The 20,519-nt window shown below is 38.8% G+C and overlaps 1 protein-coding gene across 9 annotated transcripts in view; it reads right to left on the minus strand.

Moving 5' to 3' along the window:
- The window catches only part of NBAS (NBAS subunit of NRZ tethering complex), a 449,992-nt gene that overhangs the window by 73,373 nt on the left and 356,100 nt on the right, over positions 1–20,519 (minus strand). For all 9 annotated transcript variants that reach the window (XM_064295047.1, XM_064295045.1, XM_064295049.1 and 6 more), the window contains 2 exons: positions 20,378–20,467; positions 9,756–9,951 (listed from right to left, as the gene is read on the minus strand). In XM_064295047.1, the coding sequence (XP_064151117.1) occupies positions 9,756–9,951; positions 20,378–20,467 (286 nt within the window). The remainder of the gene's footprint in view (positions 1–9,755; positions 9,952–20,377; positions 20,468–20,519) is intronic.

Consider the following 20,519-nt stretch of genomic DNA (forward strand, 5'->3'; position numbering starts at 1 on the left):
AAACTTTTTGAAAGAAAGGAAGTAGAGTTTTGCATACTGAATCTCTGCTATTGCTCTATGCCTGGCCTCTGCCTGACAGAGACATGCATATTTTGTTAATATTTTGGCAAATAAAGTCAAAATTGACCACAAGGGTTAATATTTCCCTGCATGTTTCAAAACAGGCAAAATACATGAATTTATAATGAGGCTAGCAGTAGTCTTAAGCTAATTCTTTCTGGTGATCCCTTACAACCACAAATTCAAAGAGGCTGAAATTTTAAACCGCCAAACTAAGCCACATGTTCTCTTTTACATAAAAATGGAAAAAAGAGTTTACGGTGACAGGGTATGGAAATTTTTTTTTTAGGGAACATCAGTACTTTGACCCATATCTTCATGAACTTACAAAGCCTGAAAAACTCAGATAAACTCTACCGAGGGATTTAACACAACACAACACACCCCTCTCACCTTTCTCCAGGATTCTCCCCCAGCTGGGGCACATTTCTGGAATGGAAACGAAAGCTTCTCAAACTGTTGAAAAATGAGGGCCTCTGAATTTTTAATTCTGTTAACTAATCATTAGAAAAGTAGAAATTGCCGTGTCTCTGAGAACCAGCAAGGTAGCAGGCTCCACAGACTCTGTGTTTAATTTTGCAGGAGCTGGCTGAGTTCCCAGCAACACATTGATTTGTGGGACTACTACTTTGGGCACCTCGAGGATAATTAAATATTAAGTCCATCTTTGATGTATGCAAAGTCTGCCTAAGAGGATTACCAGCCACAGTGAAGGTAGCAGTTCTACGTTTTCTGGTAACTGAACATTGCAATATCATTATCTATTCTTATCTTTACTCCTTAAGAACTCATCTCTATTCTTATATTGCCTAAAGTACCTTTGAGACTGGAAAAAAAGGAAAGACAGAAAGTGAAGAAAAGGGAAGCTCATGCATTCAATATTTTGGGGTCTTCTAGGTGTTTGGGATACAGTGATGAAGACTAATGCAAGTGACTGAGGGCAGATGAGATGTGCATCATTGAGGGTCTTCCTCTTTTTTGCTGACCCTCTACTTTACCAAGAGTGATGTCCTTCTCTAGGGACCGGCCCCTTCTGATAGCATGTCCAAAGTATGTGAGATGTAGTCTCACCATCCTTGCCTCCAAGGAGCATTCAGGTTGTACTTCTTCCAAGAAAGATTTGTTCATTCTTTTGGCAGTCCATGATATATTCAATATTCTTCCCCAACACCACAATTCAAAAGTGTCAATTCTTCTTTGGTCTTTCTTAATTATTGTCCAGCTTTCACATGCATATGTTGTTGTTGTTATGTGCCTGCCTTCGAGTCGGATGCATATGAGTTGACTGAAAACACCAAGGCTTGGGTCAGGTGCACCTTAATCTTCAAGGTGATATCTTTGCTACTCAACATTTTAGAGAGGTCTTCTACAGCAGTTTTGCCCAATGCAATGAATGCATCATTTGATTTCTTGATTGCTGCTTCCATGGGTGTTGATTGTGGACCCAAGTAAAATGAAATCATTGACAACTTCAATCTTTTCTCTGTTTATCATGATTTTGCTTATTGGTCCAGTTGTGAGGATTTCTGTTTTCTTTATGTTGAGGTGTAATCTATACTGAAGGATGTGGTCTTTGATCTTCATCAGAAAGTACTTCAAGTCCTCTTCATTTTCAGCAAGCAAGGTTGTATCATCTGCATAACACAGGTTTTTAATGAGTCTTCCTCCAATCTTGATGCTCCATTCTTCTTCATAGAGCCCAGCTTCTCAGGTTATTTGCTCAGCATACATACTGAATAGGTATGTTGAAAAGATAAACCCTGATGGACACTCTTCCTGACTTTAACCCATGTAGTATCCCCATGATCTGTTCAAAGGACTTTCTCTTGATCTAGGTACAGGTTCCTCATGAGTACAATTAAGTGTTCAGGAATTCCCATTCTTCATAATGTTATCCATAATTTGTTATGATCCACACAGTCAAATGTCTTTGCATAGTCAATAAAACACAGGTAAACATCTTTGTGGTATTCTCTGCTTTCAAGTCTAAACTCATTTAAATAACACGTTTTGAAAAACAGTAAAGAAGACTATTTCAAATTTAAATTATGGGCATAGTCCTGTCACATTCCAGAAGTTGTTGGTGCTTCCATTCTGAAATCACACTTTTTCTGCATTCATTTTCCAAGTAGCAAGACTATATTTACAATTAATGAGATCAAGTTCTCCATGAAATGTGCTTGCCCTCCAAAATAGATTTGAATCAGCATTTCCAGGATGACATGAAATACTTAATTGCTAAAGAAGGTGGAGGACGAGACAATCACTCATTTATCTTTTAGAGACTATAAATAAATAGGATAATTAAGCCACTATAGTCTGAAGCCCTGGTGGTTAAGAGCTCAGCTGATAACCAAAAGATCTGCAGTTGAATCTATCAGCTGCTTCTTGGAAACCATCTGGGGCAGTTCCACTGTGTCCTATAGGGTTGCTGTGAGTAACAAAGTCTTTTTTTGAACGAAGTCTTAAAAAAAAAAAAAAACTTAGCTGCCTTAAATTCTGATTATGGGAAAAATAAAGCTATAAATAAATAAAAATAAAGCTATAAAGAAATAAAAATCTCAAAAAATATTCAGAAATCATTAAATTCTGTAAAAGCTGCAACTTGTTCTTTGAGTAACTGGAACATTGAGAGAAGCTTGAAAGAAGCTTGTATTATTTCTGAAGGGTCTAGATCCGAATATCAAAGTCTCCATTCTAGTGTTTCCATACAGCATATAAGATGGTTGTTTCCCCCCTTCCCAGTTTCCATGTTGTTTCATAATAGTTTCAATACATATGTTTGACATAACATGAAGTGTGGCCTCCAACCAAAGAAAACTACCCTCGTTGTCCTGTCAGACTCCAGTCATCAGGAAAGATGAAATTGAGCAAGTTTGAGAATTTAAAAAATGGAGGTTCTGTCAGGAAAGTACATAACAGTAGTAACATATATTTACTTCCAGATGAGAGTCAGAACCTTAAGTTCCATATGGCAAAAATAATGTGACCTAATGGAATGCTTACCTCAGAGAGGTTAGATGAAACTTCGTGTTTGCTGAAAAAAGAAAACCTTTAACTTCTACTACGCCAGGTACCTTGAATATATTTTATAGCCTATTGCATTTGTGTTCATACTTTGTTTTTTAAAAAACGCTATTTGCAGTCTCTTGATATAATTTTAGGCAAGTTGTTGAGAAATACCAGGGTAAGGTCACAGTGCTTTAATAAGAGTATTATTCAGATATTAATGACTTTTTTTTTTCCCATTTTAGCAATTTTGTAACTAGAGAATCTTTAATAAGTTCATTTTTATTGGATTTCAATTTCTCTAACTCTGAAGAGTAAAAAAAAAAAAAAAAAAACGATAATATTTATCTATGCATCTTACAGAGGAAAATTGAGGACGATAGATATAAAAGTGCTCTGAGATGAGTCCCAAGATAATCTTAATGTTTGATTCATTAAAAAAAATTTCATTGTTCTTATTATGTATTAATAAAGACATAAATATAAATTATAAAGCAGAGTTTTAAAATTAGAGGTAAATTAAGTTGGAGTCAGACTTCAGAAAACTCTTGCAGATTAGATTATCTGAGAAATTCTGTTTTGTAACTGTTATTGACATGCTGGCCTGCTGTGCGTGCGAATGCACTTTATTGAGGTTGCGGATTCCTATATCCACAGGAAACACCAATTTAGAATTTCAGCCAAACTCCAATGCTAGGAATTAGCATTCTCATTTACTCAATCAACAAGCATTGAAGCTCTGAGTATGTGCATAGCATACTTAAAGAAATCCAAAAGATGGTTAAGAGGTTCTCTAGGGCTTTAAAATTTTCAAGAAGTCAGGGAAGGTTCCAGAGAGGAGACGGACTGAGTGAGCATTGAAGGATGGTACGGAAAGACTAAAATCCCGTATCTCTGCTACATTATGTCTATGTAGGTACATGAAAGGCAATTTTAGTACCTGGGCAGAGCATGAAAGAAATGAATTAGCTACACTGCTTACTGCATTTCTCTTCAGATCTGCACTTCTCTGGGAAAATAATGAGCCACCAAAATTAATTGAGACGGTGAAAAATCCTGACTATCATACATCCTGTGAAAAGTGATACATAAATGTTAAGTGAGTGTGACATCATCTACTGTGCATATGCAAGTTCAAACATATGGAAAAGTAAAATAAACTTGGTTGTACTTACTCAATTACTAAATAAAGGCATACCTTGGAGATACTGCAGGTTAGGTTCCAACCAATGCAATAAAGCGAGTCGCAAAAATTTTTTGGTTTCCCAGTGCCTATAAAAGCTATGTTTACACTATACTGTAGTCTATTGAATGTGCAACAGTATTATGTCTAAAAAACAATGCACATACCTTAATTAAAACACACTTTATTGTTAAAAAATGCTAACCATGATCTAAGCCTTCAGCAAGTCGTTATCTTTCTGCTAATGGAGGGTCTTGCCTTTATGTTGATGGCTGCTGGCTGATCAGGGTGTTGGTTGCAGAAGGATGGGGTGACTGTGGCAATTTCTTATAAAAAGACAACAGTGAAGTTTGCCACATTGACTGACTCTTCCTTTCATGAAAGATTTCTCTGTAGCATGCTTTTGATAGCATTTTATCCACACTAGACCTTCTTTCAAAATTGGAGTCAATCCTCTCAAACTGTGCTGCTGCTTTATTAACTAAATTTATGTAATACTCTAAATCCTTTGTTGTCATTTCAATGTTGTCCACAGCACCCTCAGCAGGAGTAGATTCCATCTCAAGAAACCACTTGCTTTGCTCAGTTTTATCAACAGATTACAGCAATTCAGTCACATCTTCAGGTTCTACTCCTAATTCCAGGTTTCTTAATATTTCTACCACATCTGCAGTTACTCCACTCAAGTCTTAAACCCCTCAAAGTCATCTATGAGGGTTGCAATCAACTTCTTCCACATTCCTGTTAATGTTGGTATTTTAACCTCCTCCCATGAATCACAAATGTTCTTAATGGCACCTAGAATGGTGTCTTGGTCATCTAGGGCTGCTATAACAGTAATACCACAAGTAGACAGCTTTTTTTTTTTTTAATTGTGCTTTAAGTGAAAGTTTACAAATCACATCAGTCTCTTATACAAAAACTTATACACACCTTGCTACGTATTCCTAGCTGCTCTCCCCCTGATGAGATAGCACATTCTTCCTCTCAACCCTGTATTCCCCGTATCCATTCAACCAGTTCCTATGCCCCTCTGCCTTCTCATCTTACCTCCAGACAAGTGTTCTCCCCAGTCTCATGTGTCTACTTGAGCCAAGAAGCTCACTCCTCCCTGGTATCATTTTCTGTCTTATCATCCAGTCCAATCCCTGTCTGAGGAGTTGGATTCGGGAATAGTTCCAGTCTTGGGCTAACAAAGACATCCAGGGGCCCTCTAGTCTCAGGCAGACCACTAAGTCTGGTCTTTTTACGAGAATTTGAGGTCTGCATCCCACTGTTCTCCTGCTCCATCAGGGATTCTCTGTTGTTTTCCCTGTCAGGGCAGTCATCAGTGGTAGCCGGGCACCATCTAGTTCTTCCGGTCTCAGGCTGATGTAGTCTCTGGTTTATGTGGCCCTTTCTGTCTCTTGGGCTCATAAAATCAGGTGGTATTAGGTCTCCCACTTTGTTCAGCGGACAGCTTTAACAAAGAGAAATTTATTGCCTCACAGTCTAGTAGGCTACAAGTCCAAATCCAGGATGTTGGCTCCAGAGGATGGATTTCTCTCTCTGTCAGCTCTGGACAAAGATCCTTGCTGTCAATCTTCACCTGGTCAAGGATCTTCTCAAGCGCAGAGGCCCCAAGTCCAAAGAATGCACTCTGCTTCTGGCACTGCTTTCTTGGTGGTATGAGGTTCCCATGTCTCTCTGCTCACTTCTGCTTTTATATCTCAAAAGAGATTGGCTTAAAATGTACACTAAGCTTCTACAATGACTTTACATAACTGCCTCTAATCCCATCTCGTGAACATCATAGAAACAGGATTTGCAACACATAGGGAAACCCCATCAGATGACAAAAGGGTGGACAATCATACAATACTGAGAATCGTGACCTAGCCAAGTTGACAGATATTTTGAGGGGACACAATTCAATCCATGACAAATGATGAATCCTTTTCAGAAGGTTTTCAATTTACTTTGCTCAGATCCATTGGAGGAATTACTAGCTATGGCAGCTATAGCCCTATGAAATGTATTTCTTATATAATAAGACTTGAAAATTGAAATTAGCCCTGGATCCATGGGCTGCAGAATGGATATTGTGTTAGCAGGTATGAAAACAACATTAACCTCCTTGTACATCTCCATCAGAGCTCTTGGGTGACCAGGTACAGTGTCAATGAGCAGTAATATTTCTTAAAGGAATCCTTTTTCTAAGCAGTAGGTCTCAACAGTGGGCTTAAAATATTCAGTAAACCATTTTGTAAACAGATGTGCTGTCATCCAGGCTTTGTTGTTCCATTTATAGAGCACAGGTAGAGTAAATTTAGCATAATTCTTAAGGGCCCTAGGATTTTTAGAATGGTAAATGAGCACTGGTTTCAACTTAAAGTCACCAGCTGCGTTAGCCCCTAACAAGAGAGTCAGCCTGTCCTTTGAAGCCAGGTGCTGACTTCTCCTCTCTAGCTGTGAGAGTCCTAGATGCACCTTCTTCCAGTACAAGGCTGTTTCATCTGCACTGAACATCTGCTGTTCAGTGCAGCCCCTTCATCAATGATCTCAGCTAGACCTTCTGGAGAACTTGCTGCAGCTTCAACATCAGCACTTGCTGCTTCACCTGGCACTTCTATATTATGGAGACGGCTTCTTACCTCAGCCTCATCAACCAACCTTTGCTAGCTTCAAACTTTTCTTCTGCATCTTCATCACCTCTCTCACCCTTCACAGAATTGAAGAGAGTTAGGGTCCTGCTCTGGATAATGCTTTGGCTCAAGGGAATGTTGTGGCTGGTTTGATCTTGTATTCAGACCACTAAAACTTTCTCCATATCAGCAATAAGGCTGTATCATTTTCTTATCACTCATGTGTTCACTGGAGTAGCACTTTTAACTTCCTTCAAGAACTTTTCCTTTGCATTCACAACTCGGCTAACTGTTTGGTACAAGATGCCTAGCTTTTGGCCTATCTCAGCTTTCGACATGCCTTGGTCACTAAGCTTAATCATTTCTAGCTTTTGATCTGAAATGAGAGACATGTAACTCTTCCTTTCACTTGAACACTTACAGGTCATTGTAGGGTTTATCCATTGGCTTAATTTCAATATTGTTGTGTCCCAGGGAACAGGATGCTCGAGGAGAGAGAGAGAGATGGGAGAACAGCTGGTTGGTGGCACAGCCAGAACGCACACAATATTTATTAAGTTTGCTGTCTTATATGGGTGCAGTTTGTGGTGCCCCCAAACAACTATAATACTAACATCAAAGACCACTGATCACAGATCACCATAAAAGACATAATAATTATGAATGACATCTCAGACCAGCGCCTGATCTCTAAAATCTACATGATTCTGTCAAAACTCAACCACAAAAAGACAAGCAACCCAATCAAGAAGTGGGCAAAGGATATGAACACACATTTCACTAAAGAAGATATTCAGGCAGCCAACAGATACATGAGAAAATGCTCCCGATCATTAGCCATTAGAGAAATGCAAATTAAAACTACCATGAGATTCCATCTCACACCAACTAGACTGGCATTAATCCAAAAAACACAAAATAATAAACGTTGGAGAGGCTGCGGAGAGATTGGAACTCTCATACACTGCTGGTGGGATTGTAAAATGGTACAACCACTTTGGAAATCCATCTGGCGTTATCTTAAACAGTTAGAAATAGAACTACCATACAACCCAGAAATCCCACTCCTAGGAATATACCCTAGAGATACAAGAGCCTTCACACAAACAGACATATGCACACCCATGTTTATTGCAGCTCTGTTTACAATAGCAAAAAGCTGGAAGCAACCAAGATGTCCATCAACGGACGAATGGGTAAATAAATTGTGGTATATTCACACAATGGAATACTACGCATCGATAAAGAACAGTGACGAATCTCTGAAACATTTCATAACATGGAGGAATCTGGAAGACATTATGCTGAGCGAAATGAGTCAGTTGCAAAAGGACAAATATTGTATAAGACCACTACTATAAGATCTTGAGAAATAGAAAAAATGGAGAAGAACACATACTTTTGTGGTTACAAAGCGGGGAGGGAGGGAGCGAGGGAGGGAGGGAGGGAGAGGGCTTTTTATTGATCAATCAGTAGATAAGAACTGCTTTGGGTGAAGGGAAAGACAACACTCAAGACAAGGAAGGTCAGCCTAATTGGACTGGACTAAAAGCAAAGAGGTTTCCAGGATAAAATGAAAGCTTCAAAGGTCAGCGGAGCAGGGGCTGGGGTCTGGGGAACATGGTTTGAGGAGACTTCTAAGTCAATGGGCAAAATAATTCTATTATGAAAACATTCTGCATCCCACTTTGAATGGTGGCGCCTGGGGTCCTAAATGCCAACAAGCGGCCATCTAAGATACATCAATTGGTCTCAACCCACCTGGAGCAAAGGCAAAGGAAGAACACCAAGGCCACACGACAACTAAGAACCCAAGAGACAGAAAGGGCCACATGAACCAGAGACCTACATTATCCTGAGACCAGAAGAACTAGTTGGTGCCCGGCCACAATCGATGTCTGCCCTGCTAGGGAGCACAACAGACAACTCCTGAGGGAGCAGGAGGCCAATGGGATACAGACCCCAAATTCTCATAAAAAGACCACACCTAATGATATGAATGCAACTAGAGGAATCCCAGAGACAATGCTCCCCAGAACTTCTGATGGCACAGGACAGGAACCATCCCCGAAGACAACTCATCAGGCATGAAAAGGACTGGTCAGCGGGGGGGAGAGAGATGCTGATGAAGACTGAGCCAATTAAATTAGGTGGACACTGGAGAGTGTGTTGGCAACTCTTGACTGGAGGGGGGATGGGAAGATAGAGAGAGAGGGAAGACGGCAAAACTGGCACGAAACAAGAGACTGAAAGGGCTGACTCAATAGGGGGAGAGCAAGTGGGAGAAGGGAGTATGATGTATGTAAACCTACATGTGACAGACTGATTGGAATGGTAAATGTTCACTTGAAGCTTAATAAAAATTAATTAAAAAAAAAAAAAGACATAATAATTATGAAAAAGTTTGAAATATTGCGAGAATTACCAAAATGTGACACAGAGACAGAAAATGAGCACATGCTGTAGGGAAAATGGCGCCAATAGACTTGCTCGACACAGAACCCACCGCCGTCAAGTCGATTCCAACTCATAGCGACCCTATAGGACAGAGTAGAACTTCCCATAGAGTTTCCAAGGAGAGCCTGGTGGATTTGAACTGCTGACCTCTTGGTTAGCAGCCATAGCACTTAACCACTACACCACCAGGGTTTCCTGCTCGACACAGAGTTGCCACAAATCTTTAATTTGTAAAAAATGCAGTATCTGCAAAGTGCAATAAAACGATGTATGCCTACAGCTACACTGACAGACCTATTGGAAAAGTCTGAATTACCAGGCTGATTATACACTCGAAAGTAGTTTGAAGTAACTTAGAAATGACGGCTAATTATTGTTAATAGGAAAATACATAATAACCAATCAATCAGGCATTCCCTTACCTGTCGCTGGGGCCAAGCAGCTTTGAGAATGGCCTCTGTCCTAAAGAACACAAGGAGCTTGCCATCCTCCTCAGTCAGATGGAAGGACTGCTCTACGATCTGCAGCACACGGATGCGGGGCCTCACGGGTAAGTTGTCATCCGCACAGAAAGGCCTCAGCCACTCTAGCAGGTCCTCAGAAGAAACTAGCTCTTCTCTGTAAGTCAAAGTCAAGGGTTAGACATAAACTCGTAAGTCCCCCCCAACCCCCAGTAATCAAATACAGTCATTGACCTAAATATTTGTTTGTTGGATGACTATTATTTTCCTCTTGAGAGGAAAAATTTAGGTCTTAAATGGCATATTATTAGTTATTTAAAACTTATATATTAGGTATTTAAAACTTATGTAAAATGAATGTATTTTTAAAATATCATATTAAAATGAGTATCATATTGAAATTTAAAAAATCATTAACCAGTAAGTCCCTTAGCTAGTAATTTATGTTTCTGAATTCAAAGTTTATTTCTACTAATGATACCAATAGTACCAAGCACCATTCTAGAAATTTTATATATACTATTACTAGTTGGTAATAACCAAGCAAAGAAGGTACTATAAATTCTATTTTATAGATGAGGAAATAGGCTTTAGGGGTGTGATATAATATGCCCACAAATATCTATAACTGACAATGAAGTATGACGCCAAAGCCCATGTTCTTTCCACAACAGTATACTGCCTTTTCACTGTGATTAGAATTTCAATATAGGGTTAGAATATCAAATTTTATACTTCCCTAAGATCAAATATGAATGATTCGTAATTACATAACTGCAGAATCTAAAAGGAGTCAGAGTCGAAAACATTTTGTACAACTATTTGGAATCTCCTCTCTTGTAATCCCAAACAGGCCATTCCAGGGAAACAACTTATTTGATGATGATGTCAAGGAATCACTTTCAATGGCTTTTAACAGATTATCCACATAGAAATCTCACTCCCGCTAAGCCCTAGAGATCCATGCTAAGCCACTGAATTATACAGAAGATTTTGTTGTAACCACGTTCTTATGAGCCTTCCAACAATAAATCACCTAGACTGAGTGCCAGACTAACCTACCTTAAACTAAAATCCATGCCCTTAAGGAGACTTCAAAAAATTTTTTAAAAACATCTAAGAACAAAATTCTATAGTCATTGAATATGTCATCGAATATGTCTCTTAGTATGTATTCAATAATAAATCTGTCAAATTTTATGGTAATTTATATCAAATAAAAGAATTCATTATGAAGAAAGTATAAAATGTTGTGGACAGTGGCTTAAGCATTTCCTAAATTTACAAAGCCAGTTGTTACTTTTACCAAAGAGCATCTTTTATATATCAAGAAAGGCAAAAGGGGGGTACAAGAACAGTGGAATGTAACAAATATTTCCTGGATATCTACTATGTGCAAAGAATTTTTTTGGGGGGTGGGGGGAATCTGATGGACCGAACTGTGACCTTGGCCCCATCCTTTCCTAACAACTGTGGAGAAAGTCATGAATGTCAGCTATTCCAATTTCTAGTTTGGTAGACAAAGGTCCTAAGAATATGCCTCCTGAAGTCTGTGAAGCTGAGACAATGTATATAAAGCACCTAGCATAGTAAGTGGTACAGATGAGGTACTTAATAAATAGCAATCATCATCAACATTACTAAGCCCTATTTTTGTATTTAATGATACAGAGATGAAAACTGATAAGGTCTCTGCATTCAAAGAACTAATAATACAATGGCACAAAAGACTTTAAAAGTGACTATTCTCCAAATTACTAATACACAAATTTGAACAATTACAGTAGGAGTGAGTAGAATCAAGAAAGGCTTTATAGGGGATGTGGTATCTGAAAAGGATCATAAAGGATAAGCAGCATGTATGTAAATGCAAAGGCGGGAAACATATAATCCAGACAAAGAGAACAGCCAAAAAAAAGGGGGGGGGGGCAAAAGATTTCAAAGGACATTGTACGCTCAGGGAGGGATTAAAGCACAGATGTGTATGTGGCAAATTAGAGAAAGAACTGAGGTAGGAGAGTGTTAACCTAGATAACCAAGAACTTCAATATAAGACTGAAAAGGCAGAGTAGCTTAACACTGTAAAAGTACAGGCCTAGATTCAATTCCCAAGTTGACCACTTTCTAATAGGGTTACTTTGAGCAGGAAGTCACTTAATGGTTCTGAGCCTCAGTTCCTTATTTGTAAATCAGAGATGGATAACAATATTTAACTCATGTGGTTGTGAAGAATCAAATAAATACATAAAATAAGAAATGTAATGCACATAACAGTATCTGGCAAATAACTACGTATTTCAACTAATGGCAAACATTTTATCATTATTTGTATGGGGTGGGAATGATGGATGATTCTGAACAGTGAAACATCATAGTCAGGTTACTGACTGGAGAGGCGTGCTAGCTGGGGCAGGCTCAGGCCCTACTGATGAAGGGAAGGAGTTTAAAGCCCATTCTTGGCCTTGAGTCAAAGGTAGATTTTCACATAATATGAAGCTAATTTTTTTGAACCTCTCGCCTGAGTGCGAAAATAGAAATAAAAAAAAGTAGAATGAGAAGAGGCAAGAGTCATGAAGACCAGTTGGATGTTCCAGCAATAACCAAGGACCTGAAAGAGGTAATGAGAATGAAAACATTATTAATAACTTATTAAAAGTTTACTATGTGCCATGAATTATATCAATCATAAATATCTTTTTCATGTATACTGCTACCATCCCCAGTTTACTAATGAGGAAGCAGAATCACAGAGAGGCTTAATAACTTATCCAAGGTCACACAGTACATAGTGGAGCCAATATTTCAATTTATAGACTATCTGATTTCATTGTCAATCATTACACAACACTACTCAACTAAACCGGAGGCAGATTCCAGAACACTGTAGTAGATTAAGATTATTCATACAGTGAAGATATAGAAAGCTTATTATTATAATGTTTTCCAAGTCACTAAATTGAGTTACACTTTTTTTATTAGAACTTACTCTCCAGTTAATAACACTTGACATTTTGGAGGACTTCGCTCTGGTTTTTGGTTAACAGTCCAAATACATAATAAAATCATGAGAATTCATTCCTAAAATAGGACTTTGTTCTAGAAGCTCCATATTCTAGATAAGTGCCAATACATATCCATATGAATACTGGTGCTCAGTAGGACCCATGCAGAAATGAAAGGCAGCACTTTAGAAAAAGTTATCAAGGACATTTAGGTCTTGCTAGCCTGGTGCCCTAGTGGTTAAGTGCTAGGTGGTTAAGAGCTTGGCTGCTAACCAAAAGATAGGCAGTTCAAATCCACCAGGCACTCCTTGGAAACTATGGGACAGTTCTACTCTGACCTATAGGGTTGCTATGAGTGGGGATCAACTTGACGGCAACGGGTTTGGTTTTTGGTTTTATACACTAGGCACCACCTCCTGAAGTTTCTATCTGCTAAATAATTTGCATTTTCATTTCAACTTAAGTTTTTAAAATTCATAATAACTCTCTTGGTCCAGCAAATACACAACACACTGAGAAAGTCTGAGAGAGAGCAATAATTACAACAAAATGTGAATAAGTGGTAAATCAAGGTAAAGAGTATGTGGATAGTCATTTTTCTATCTTTGCATCTTTTCTATAGGTTTGAAATTTTTCCAGATAAAAAGTCAGCTAAAAAATAAGGAGTTGTGACTTCTATAATATAAAAGACCAGAATGAGAATAAGGAAAGAAATTCTATTTTTATAGTATTTTATGACAGCAAGGAGAGGATTTAATGAGCTTACAAATAAAGAGGGAACATTATTTCCAAACACATTTACTTTCTTATAAAAGTTACACAAATGACTTAGAAGTCACAAAATAGACAAAAGGGAAAGACTCCCATCATTTTATTAAAAATACATAGGTAACTGCTTCTACCTTTTTCCATATCATAAAGATATTTAAGTTATTATACCACACATGGCAATTTACTATTTAAAAAATAATTAATAAAAGGAACACACACACACACATATACAGAATCACACAAGCAATTCTGGCACAGAAGATAAGGAATCGCCTGTAATAAAGTAGTATAACAACAAGACCAACAATAACGACAACAAAAAATATATTTATTAAATGATTCATTTGAGGATACGGGGTTCTGGGGTGAGGCTGAGCGTTGATCTACATTTCTCTATTGGGTATTGCAGCATGGGAGGGTATTTATGACAATATAAAAGAATGGAAGAAATGGCAGGGAAACAAAGGCAATTACTGAATGCAAAGCAAAGAAGACAGATTTTAAGAATATAAATAAGCTAATCCTTGGTGAAAGAGTTTTTAGATTTTGCGTGACATACAGATACCTAAATCAACTAATCTGAAATTTAAATGGTTAAGTACAATCAGAGAGATAGTAAATAAAAACATGAAATACCTAACTATGAAAAGCACTTTATAAATCATGACGCACTACACAAAATAAAATTATTGTTTTTATTTCAGAACAGGGAAGGAAAGACTGCATTCAAACAAGAAAAACACACTGACCTTCCAGATTTCTTGCAAAGACAAGGTAATGTCATAGAATTTGAGGGCCTGAAGAGAACATGAGGTCACTTTATCCAATATTCTATTTTGAGTTTAAAACCTGGCAGCTAAATTTCTGAGTTGGCTTGTGCAGTACACGCCAATATTTTAAAATTCCACATACGCATGTGCACGTGTACACACACACAAAGCAGGGTGGCTCCTCTTTAGATACTTGGTGATCTGGATACATGGCAACAACAGGCTGGGGCCAGCAGTGGCCTCCTTTGACAAGCCGTGTGTAAGCTCTCCAGCTGCCTTCAGGCTCTACCACTTCCTACCATCTCTTAAGCCTAACCTACCTTGCTCATTTCTGTTGTCTGACTGGCCTCAGCAGGAAATGCGTTTGTAAACTCTGATCTGTATGATGCTAGACTAAGAATGGAAGGAATGAAGGAGTGAGCAAGTGAACATACAGTGAGCTAACAGTGAGAGACACAAATCTTCATATTCTACATGGGCTCCTTGCCTCAATCAATGGATCCACATATTAAGCGCACTCTTCTTACAACACATGAAGTGGGTAAGGTGGACAGCTCCCAGGACAATGTTATCTCTTTGTCAGCTCCCATGAAACAGTTAAGGGCAACTGGCAAAGAAGAATTGAGAACCGTGAAAAATGAATACACACCATGTTAATGGCATTGTAGTAGTATATAAAGTGTGGCTTTTCTTTTTTTCCCCCCAAATAATTGTAATTATCAAGTTATAGTAAAGGAAAAACTCCTAGAAAGGCAATAATTTTAGTACGTACATAATTCCAATCTTAATTCTTAACGTTTGTGATTGCTCCCAAATACATGTTAATACAGAATAGTTTCCTTGGGTTCACTTATCAATGAAACTATGGACACATCTTGCTGTAACAAGGCAAAAATGGCAGCCATGCAGTGGTAAATACGGTCTGCGGTGGCCCCAAGAAATACTGCAGCTTTTAGAGTGGATCTTCCTTCTTGGTTTGTGACCATGACTTTCAGAAGGGCTCAGGATCATAGAACCTAATGCCTCATGCACTGTGGGTGCTTAGAGAATGCTGAGTGATTTCCTTTGCCTCACAGAGCACGAAGAGCAAGACAAAATCTGAATCAATTTACTCAAGTGGGCTTTCTTTTTGTCTTTACTTTAAAAAGAATGGGAAATCCCTAGGTAATACCAGAGTTCAATGAAGTCTGAATTATCTGACACTGTTCAATGTACGTGAAGCTTTAAGACAGCTGAAGGGATACTGTGGTTAAGTAGCAATTAAGACAAACAACAAAACCCAACAACGTTCAATAGTTTTGAAAAAAATCTTTCTTCCTTTTTGAATAGTACACAAAGGAATCCCCCATTAATTAACTGTTTTCCGAGTCAATTTAATTCTGTACATTCTTTTGAGAATCACTAATAAACTGGTTGATGTTTATGGGTCATTCCTGTTAGGAAATTTTGAAAAGGTATTTGAAGGCTGGAAAGAGAAAAGAAAAGAAAGCAAAGGCAGAGAAGCAATGGAAGAGGACGCTGAGGAAAGCAACGTCTTATAGACCTTGCTACCCAAAATTCAATTCATGAATTAGGTATCAGCTGGGAGCTTGTTAGAAATGCAGACTTTCAGGCCACATCCCAGAACTACCAAATCAAAATCCACATTTTAATAAGAACACCAGGAGATTCCTATGCAGAATAAAGTCTGAGAAGCACTACCTTACACTAGATTGCTGGCTCAGTGACATCAGGAGATGTTGTGTGGTGAGACAGATTCATAGCACGTTTTTCCTATATCGCTCTGGACAAGTTACATAACCTCTCTGAGCTTCAATTTCCTAATCCGTAAAATGAAAATAATATCTATATGATAAAACTATTCTGAGGATTAAACGAGTTGCTGAATTGCATCCTTCAAAGGGCTTGGCAGAGAGTGTTCATCAGGGACTTTTTTTTTCCCCGGATGAGTAATACTAGTATTTTCTTATTTCTAAGTTCAATGATATACTATTTTAGAACATTATTATTTTAGCTGTTTAATTAAAAAAAAAAAAACCTATTCTTTTAAGTAAACTAATTCTGAACATGAACTAGAATTTTTATTATATCCTCAAAATAGGAAGATATTGAATACGTTAACAGGAAAAAAGCATACCCATCTATAAAATATATTTAATTTGCATAAGCCTCTGAATAATTAATTACCTGAATCTTATCTTTAACTGTAGATGTGAAAGAAGATTTTTGACACTATTTCAAAATCTCAGAATACTTAACCCTGATGCCTGGAAGCAAGAGTGCAGTTAACATGAACAGGGTGGTTGTCTGTACAGGTGCCTGAATGTTCCACTAGTGGACTGTGCGGGCGTGGAAGCTTTATGTGGTTTAAAATTAGCACAGGTGAAATAGGGAAAGGGGGCTTTATGGGTGAAAAGCGAACAGTATCTATACCAATATAAAAAGTAAGACATGCTGATAATGGCATAAACTGTCTAAAAATTAACCACACACACACACAAAAAAAAAAACCCCACTGCCATCTAGTCAACTCCGACTCATAGCGACCCTACAGGACAAAGGAGAACTGACCCATAGAGTTTCCAAGTCTGTAAATCTTTATGGAGGCAGGCTGCTACGTCTTTCTCCCGAGGAGCCGCTGATAGGTTTGAACCAACAACTTTTCAGTTAGGAGCTGAGTGCTTTAACCACTATGCCACCAGGGCTCCTTCAGCATTAATACACAAACTAAAATTCTTATTTTTCTATGCAATCTCTGTGCCAGAAATATTACAGGATGGTGTATGCATGTGGGAACCCTGGTGGCATAGTGGTTTAGTGCTATGGCTGCTAACCAAAAGGTCAGCGGTTCGAATCCAGCAGGCGTTCCTTGGAAACTCTATGGGGCAGTTCTACTCTGTCCTACAGACTCGCTATGAGTCGCAATCGACTTGATGGCAATTTTTTGGTTTTGGGTGTATGCATACTCAAGAAGATGCGAATGTATATGTATACATCACAGCTGAAAACATGCATGAGTAGAAGTGATTTACTACTTAAGTAGACACTATGGAGGGTACTGGACGTTAAGGTTTCAGGGTTGGGGCTGAAGATGGCGTGGTATGTCAACAAGAGGGAGGGTGTGGGGACACATAAGGCTTAGCATGGCTTCTAGAAGTTAGGCAGTCATGTCAGGCCAAGTCGTGAGGAACCTAAGTGGGTTACTTTAAAGGAGCCTGAATCCCCATGTCCCTCCAAAGACCCCAGTTGGAACCAACTGGAGGAGAGAAAATGAAAGTCCTGTGTGACTCTGCCAGACACACTGTTGGGAAGGGAAATCTAGTGCTAAATCTTGGTCATTTTTTTCTCACAACTATCTACCTATCTATAAAGAAGCAAAGGTATCAAGTTTAAATGCACAGATTCAAAAAACACTTGTCAGGAATAAAAATTTGATTTTGTCCTTTTTTTCTTTTTTAAGCAAAAAAAGTTTTTCTGTTGTTGTTAAAAATCCTTTGCTATTCTGTGTTGCTGGATCAGAAAGTAAGATCTGGTTCTGTTTCCCCATTCCCTAACGTTTTCCTCTTTGGAAACTGCAGCTGAAAAAAATAGTCTGTATTCAAGAGACCCAAGTTGGATTCTTCTGTATATTTGGCTGGAAAACAAAACAAAACAAAACACTAACTTCTAATCTTTGTGAGATGTCTCCAGTGAGACAAGCCTTAGAGACCCCACTGGAAGGGGCTTAAAACGGTACCTGTTAAAATCCCTTTCATCATAGGAGGCCAGGTTCCAAATTCAGCATCACCTGAAACAAGCTGCTCTGCTGACAGCATCTCACTAGGGGTTACTAGCTGAGAAACGACTGACAAGCTATGACTAGAACAGTAGTAGCTTTATGTCTCCTACAGGAGGGTGGCTCAGTGTTTGCCCCCTGTAGTATCTCTTCCTGGTCTGGTATCTACCTGCATCTGTAGTTGCTCAGGCATTTCCTCAGCCTGGAAATCCATTATCCACTCGCCCTTCTAGCAGACTCTTATTTCATAGAGATAGGAATATATCACCCCTTACGCATCCTGCCCTAACTTCTCCAGGTAAAATAAATCACTCCTGCCACTCTGCTTTCTATATAGCACTTGTAGTGCTGAGCTGTTGAATCGATTCCTACTCATAGTGACCCTACAGGGCAGAGTAGAACTGCCCTACAGGAATTCCTAGGCTGTAATCTTCATGGGAGCAGATGGTCAGGTCTTTTCTCCCACAGAGCAGCTGATGGGTTTGAACCTCCAACCTTTCAGTTAGCAACCAAGCCCTTAACCATTGCACTACCAGGGCTCCTGCAGAGTACTTACCACTCTGTGATATAGTTTCTACAACCACAGGAAAGCTTGTCTGCCCTGCGAGATTGTGAGCTCCTTGTGGTTCGAGGTTGTACCTTTCATCTCTAACCTCTCATGACTTAGCACAGAGCATGGCACACAGTAAGCCCAGAGATTAAATTTCTTTTTATAATAACGGGCCTAAATCAGCACAGCCACAGCTATGTTCTTACCTGAAGACCCACAAGCAAAGGGGTTTAGGAAAATTGCAAGTTGAAAGGTAGGGTAAGTAACAGGTTCTGCTTGCAGTGCTCTCTGTATTCACCTACACAGCCTATCCTCTATTCTTTCAATCAAATCTTGGGCACGAAGCAACACAGGGAAATATATTATAATGGCATCTGAGTACCAAATAATGCTTTAGAGCTGGGGTGGAACCAGGTGCTATTTTCTATGACCCTGGGTTGGAAACCCTGGTGGTGTAGTGGTTAAGAACTACGTCTGCTAACCAAAAGGTCAGCAGTTCGAATCCACCAGGCACTCCTTGGAAACCGTATGGGACAGTTAAACTTTTTTCTATAGGGTCACTATGAGTCAGAATCGACTTGGCGGCAATGGGTTTGGTTTGGGTTTGGTATGACCCTGGGTAAATCAACTTCTCTCTGTAAGCCTTCATGTCCTCCTATGAAAATGGCAACAGCATATGCAAATACTAAAAATAATAATCACTAAACTTGCAAATACACACGGAAAGTGCTAAAATAATAAGTAGATTATAAAAGCGCTTACACATTTTGATTGAAACTATGTAAAAATCTATCTGTACCCAAACAATAACTGAAAGGTAATACGTAAATAAAAAACTGTATAACTGAATGAAACTATGTGGAGTTTTCTGAAACATTTCTTCATTACTATTGTATTTTCAATAAAAAAAAAAACTTGAGTAGAGGCTTTACAGGGTAGACATGGAGATTAAACATATGAAAGATCTTTTGAACTCTGAAAAGGGTTATATGTAATTGGTTAATACGGGGTTGCTATTATTGCTATTGTGGAAAACCTGGTGATGTGGTGGTTAAGTGCTACGGCTGCTAACCAAGAGGTCGGCAGTTCGAATCCGCCAGATGCTCCTTGGAAACTCTATGGGGCAGTTCTACTCTGTCCTATAGGGTTGCTATGAGTTGGAATTGACTCAATGGCACTGGGTTTGGGTTTTTTTGGCTTATTATTCCTATCATTACCACAGTGACTGGATTCTTTCTAAAGATGGCATTAGAGCATTCACATTCATACCTTTCTAGACTGTAGAGTCTGTCTTCAGATAAGGTGCACCCAGCTTATATAAGGATTCAAAGTCTAATAGATACACACTTTAGGAATTTCCATATTTAACTAATACAGTTAACCCCTTGGAGACACAATCCTCTCTTCTTCTAAGAAGCTCAAAACAGTTTCTTCTCCCTGGCCTCCAGATGAAAATGTTAAGAAAAGCCAGTGATCTCCATTGCAAACAAGGCTCAGAAGACAAGGTGAGTGTCCTGCCAGAGCTGATGGGGTCAGCACAGAGCTGAGGAAACTATGTCTCCACATATGAGCTGAGAACACTGTTTAGTTATGCAACACCTAAAAAGGCTGCTTAGTTTTTGAAGTCTCATCAAATATGGATATTGAAGGTAATTCTAAGGCTCTAAAAAAAACCATTAAGTAAGGATTCACACACTGTTCTGTCCTGTTCTTACCCCTTCTCCACACTGGCATGGACTGCTGCAACAACACCTTCCAAGACTTGGAGCGGGTCTCGTGGCCCACCAAGATCAGCAATGCCTCCACTGTGAAAGGAAAGAGAAGAACTGATTCAGAAGTGGTCGCTCAAGCTCAGAA

Source organism: Loxodonta africana, chromosome 12 (genome assembly GCF_030014295.1).
Source record: "Loxodonta africana isolate mLoxAfr1 chromosome 12, mLoxAfr1.hap2, whole genome shotgun sequence".
Classification (NCBI taxonomy): domain Eukaryota; kingdom Metazoa; phylum Chordata; class Mammalia; order Proboscidea; family Elephantidae; genus Loxodonta; species Loxodonta africana.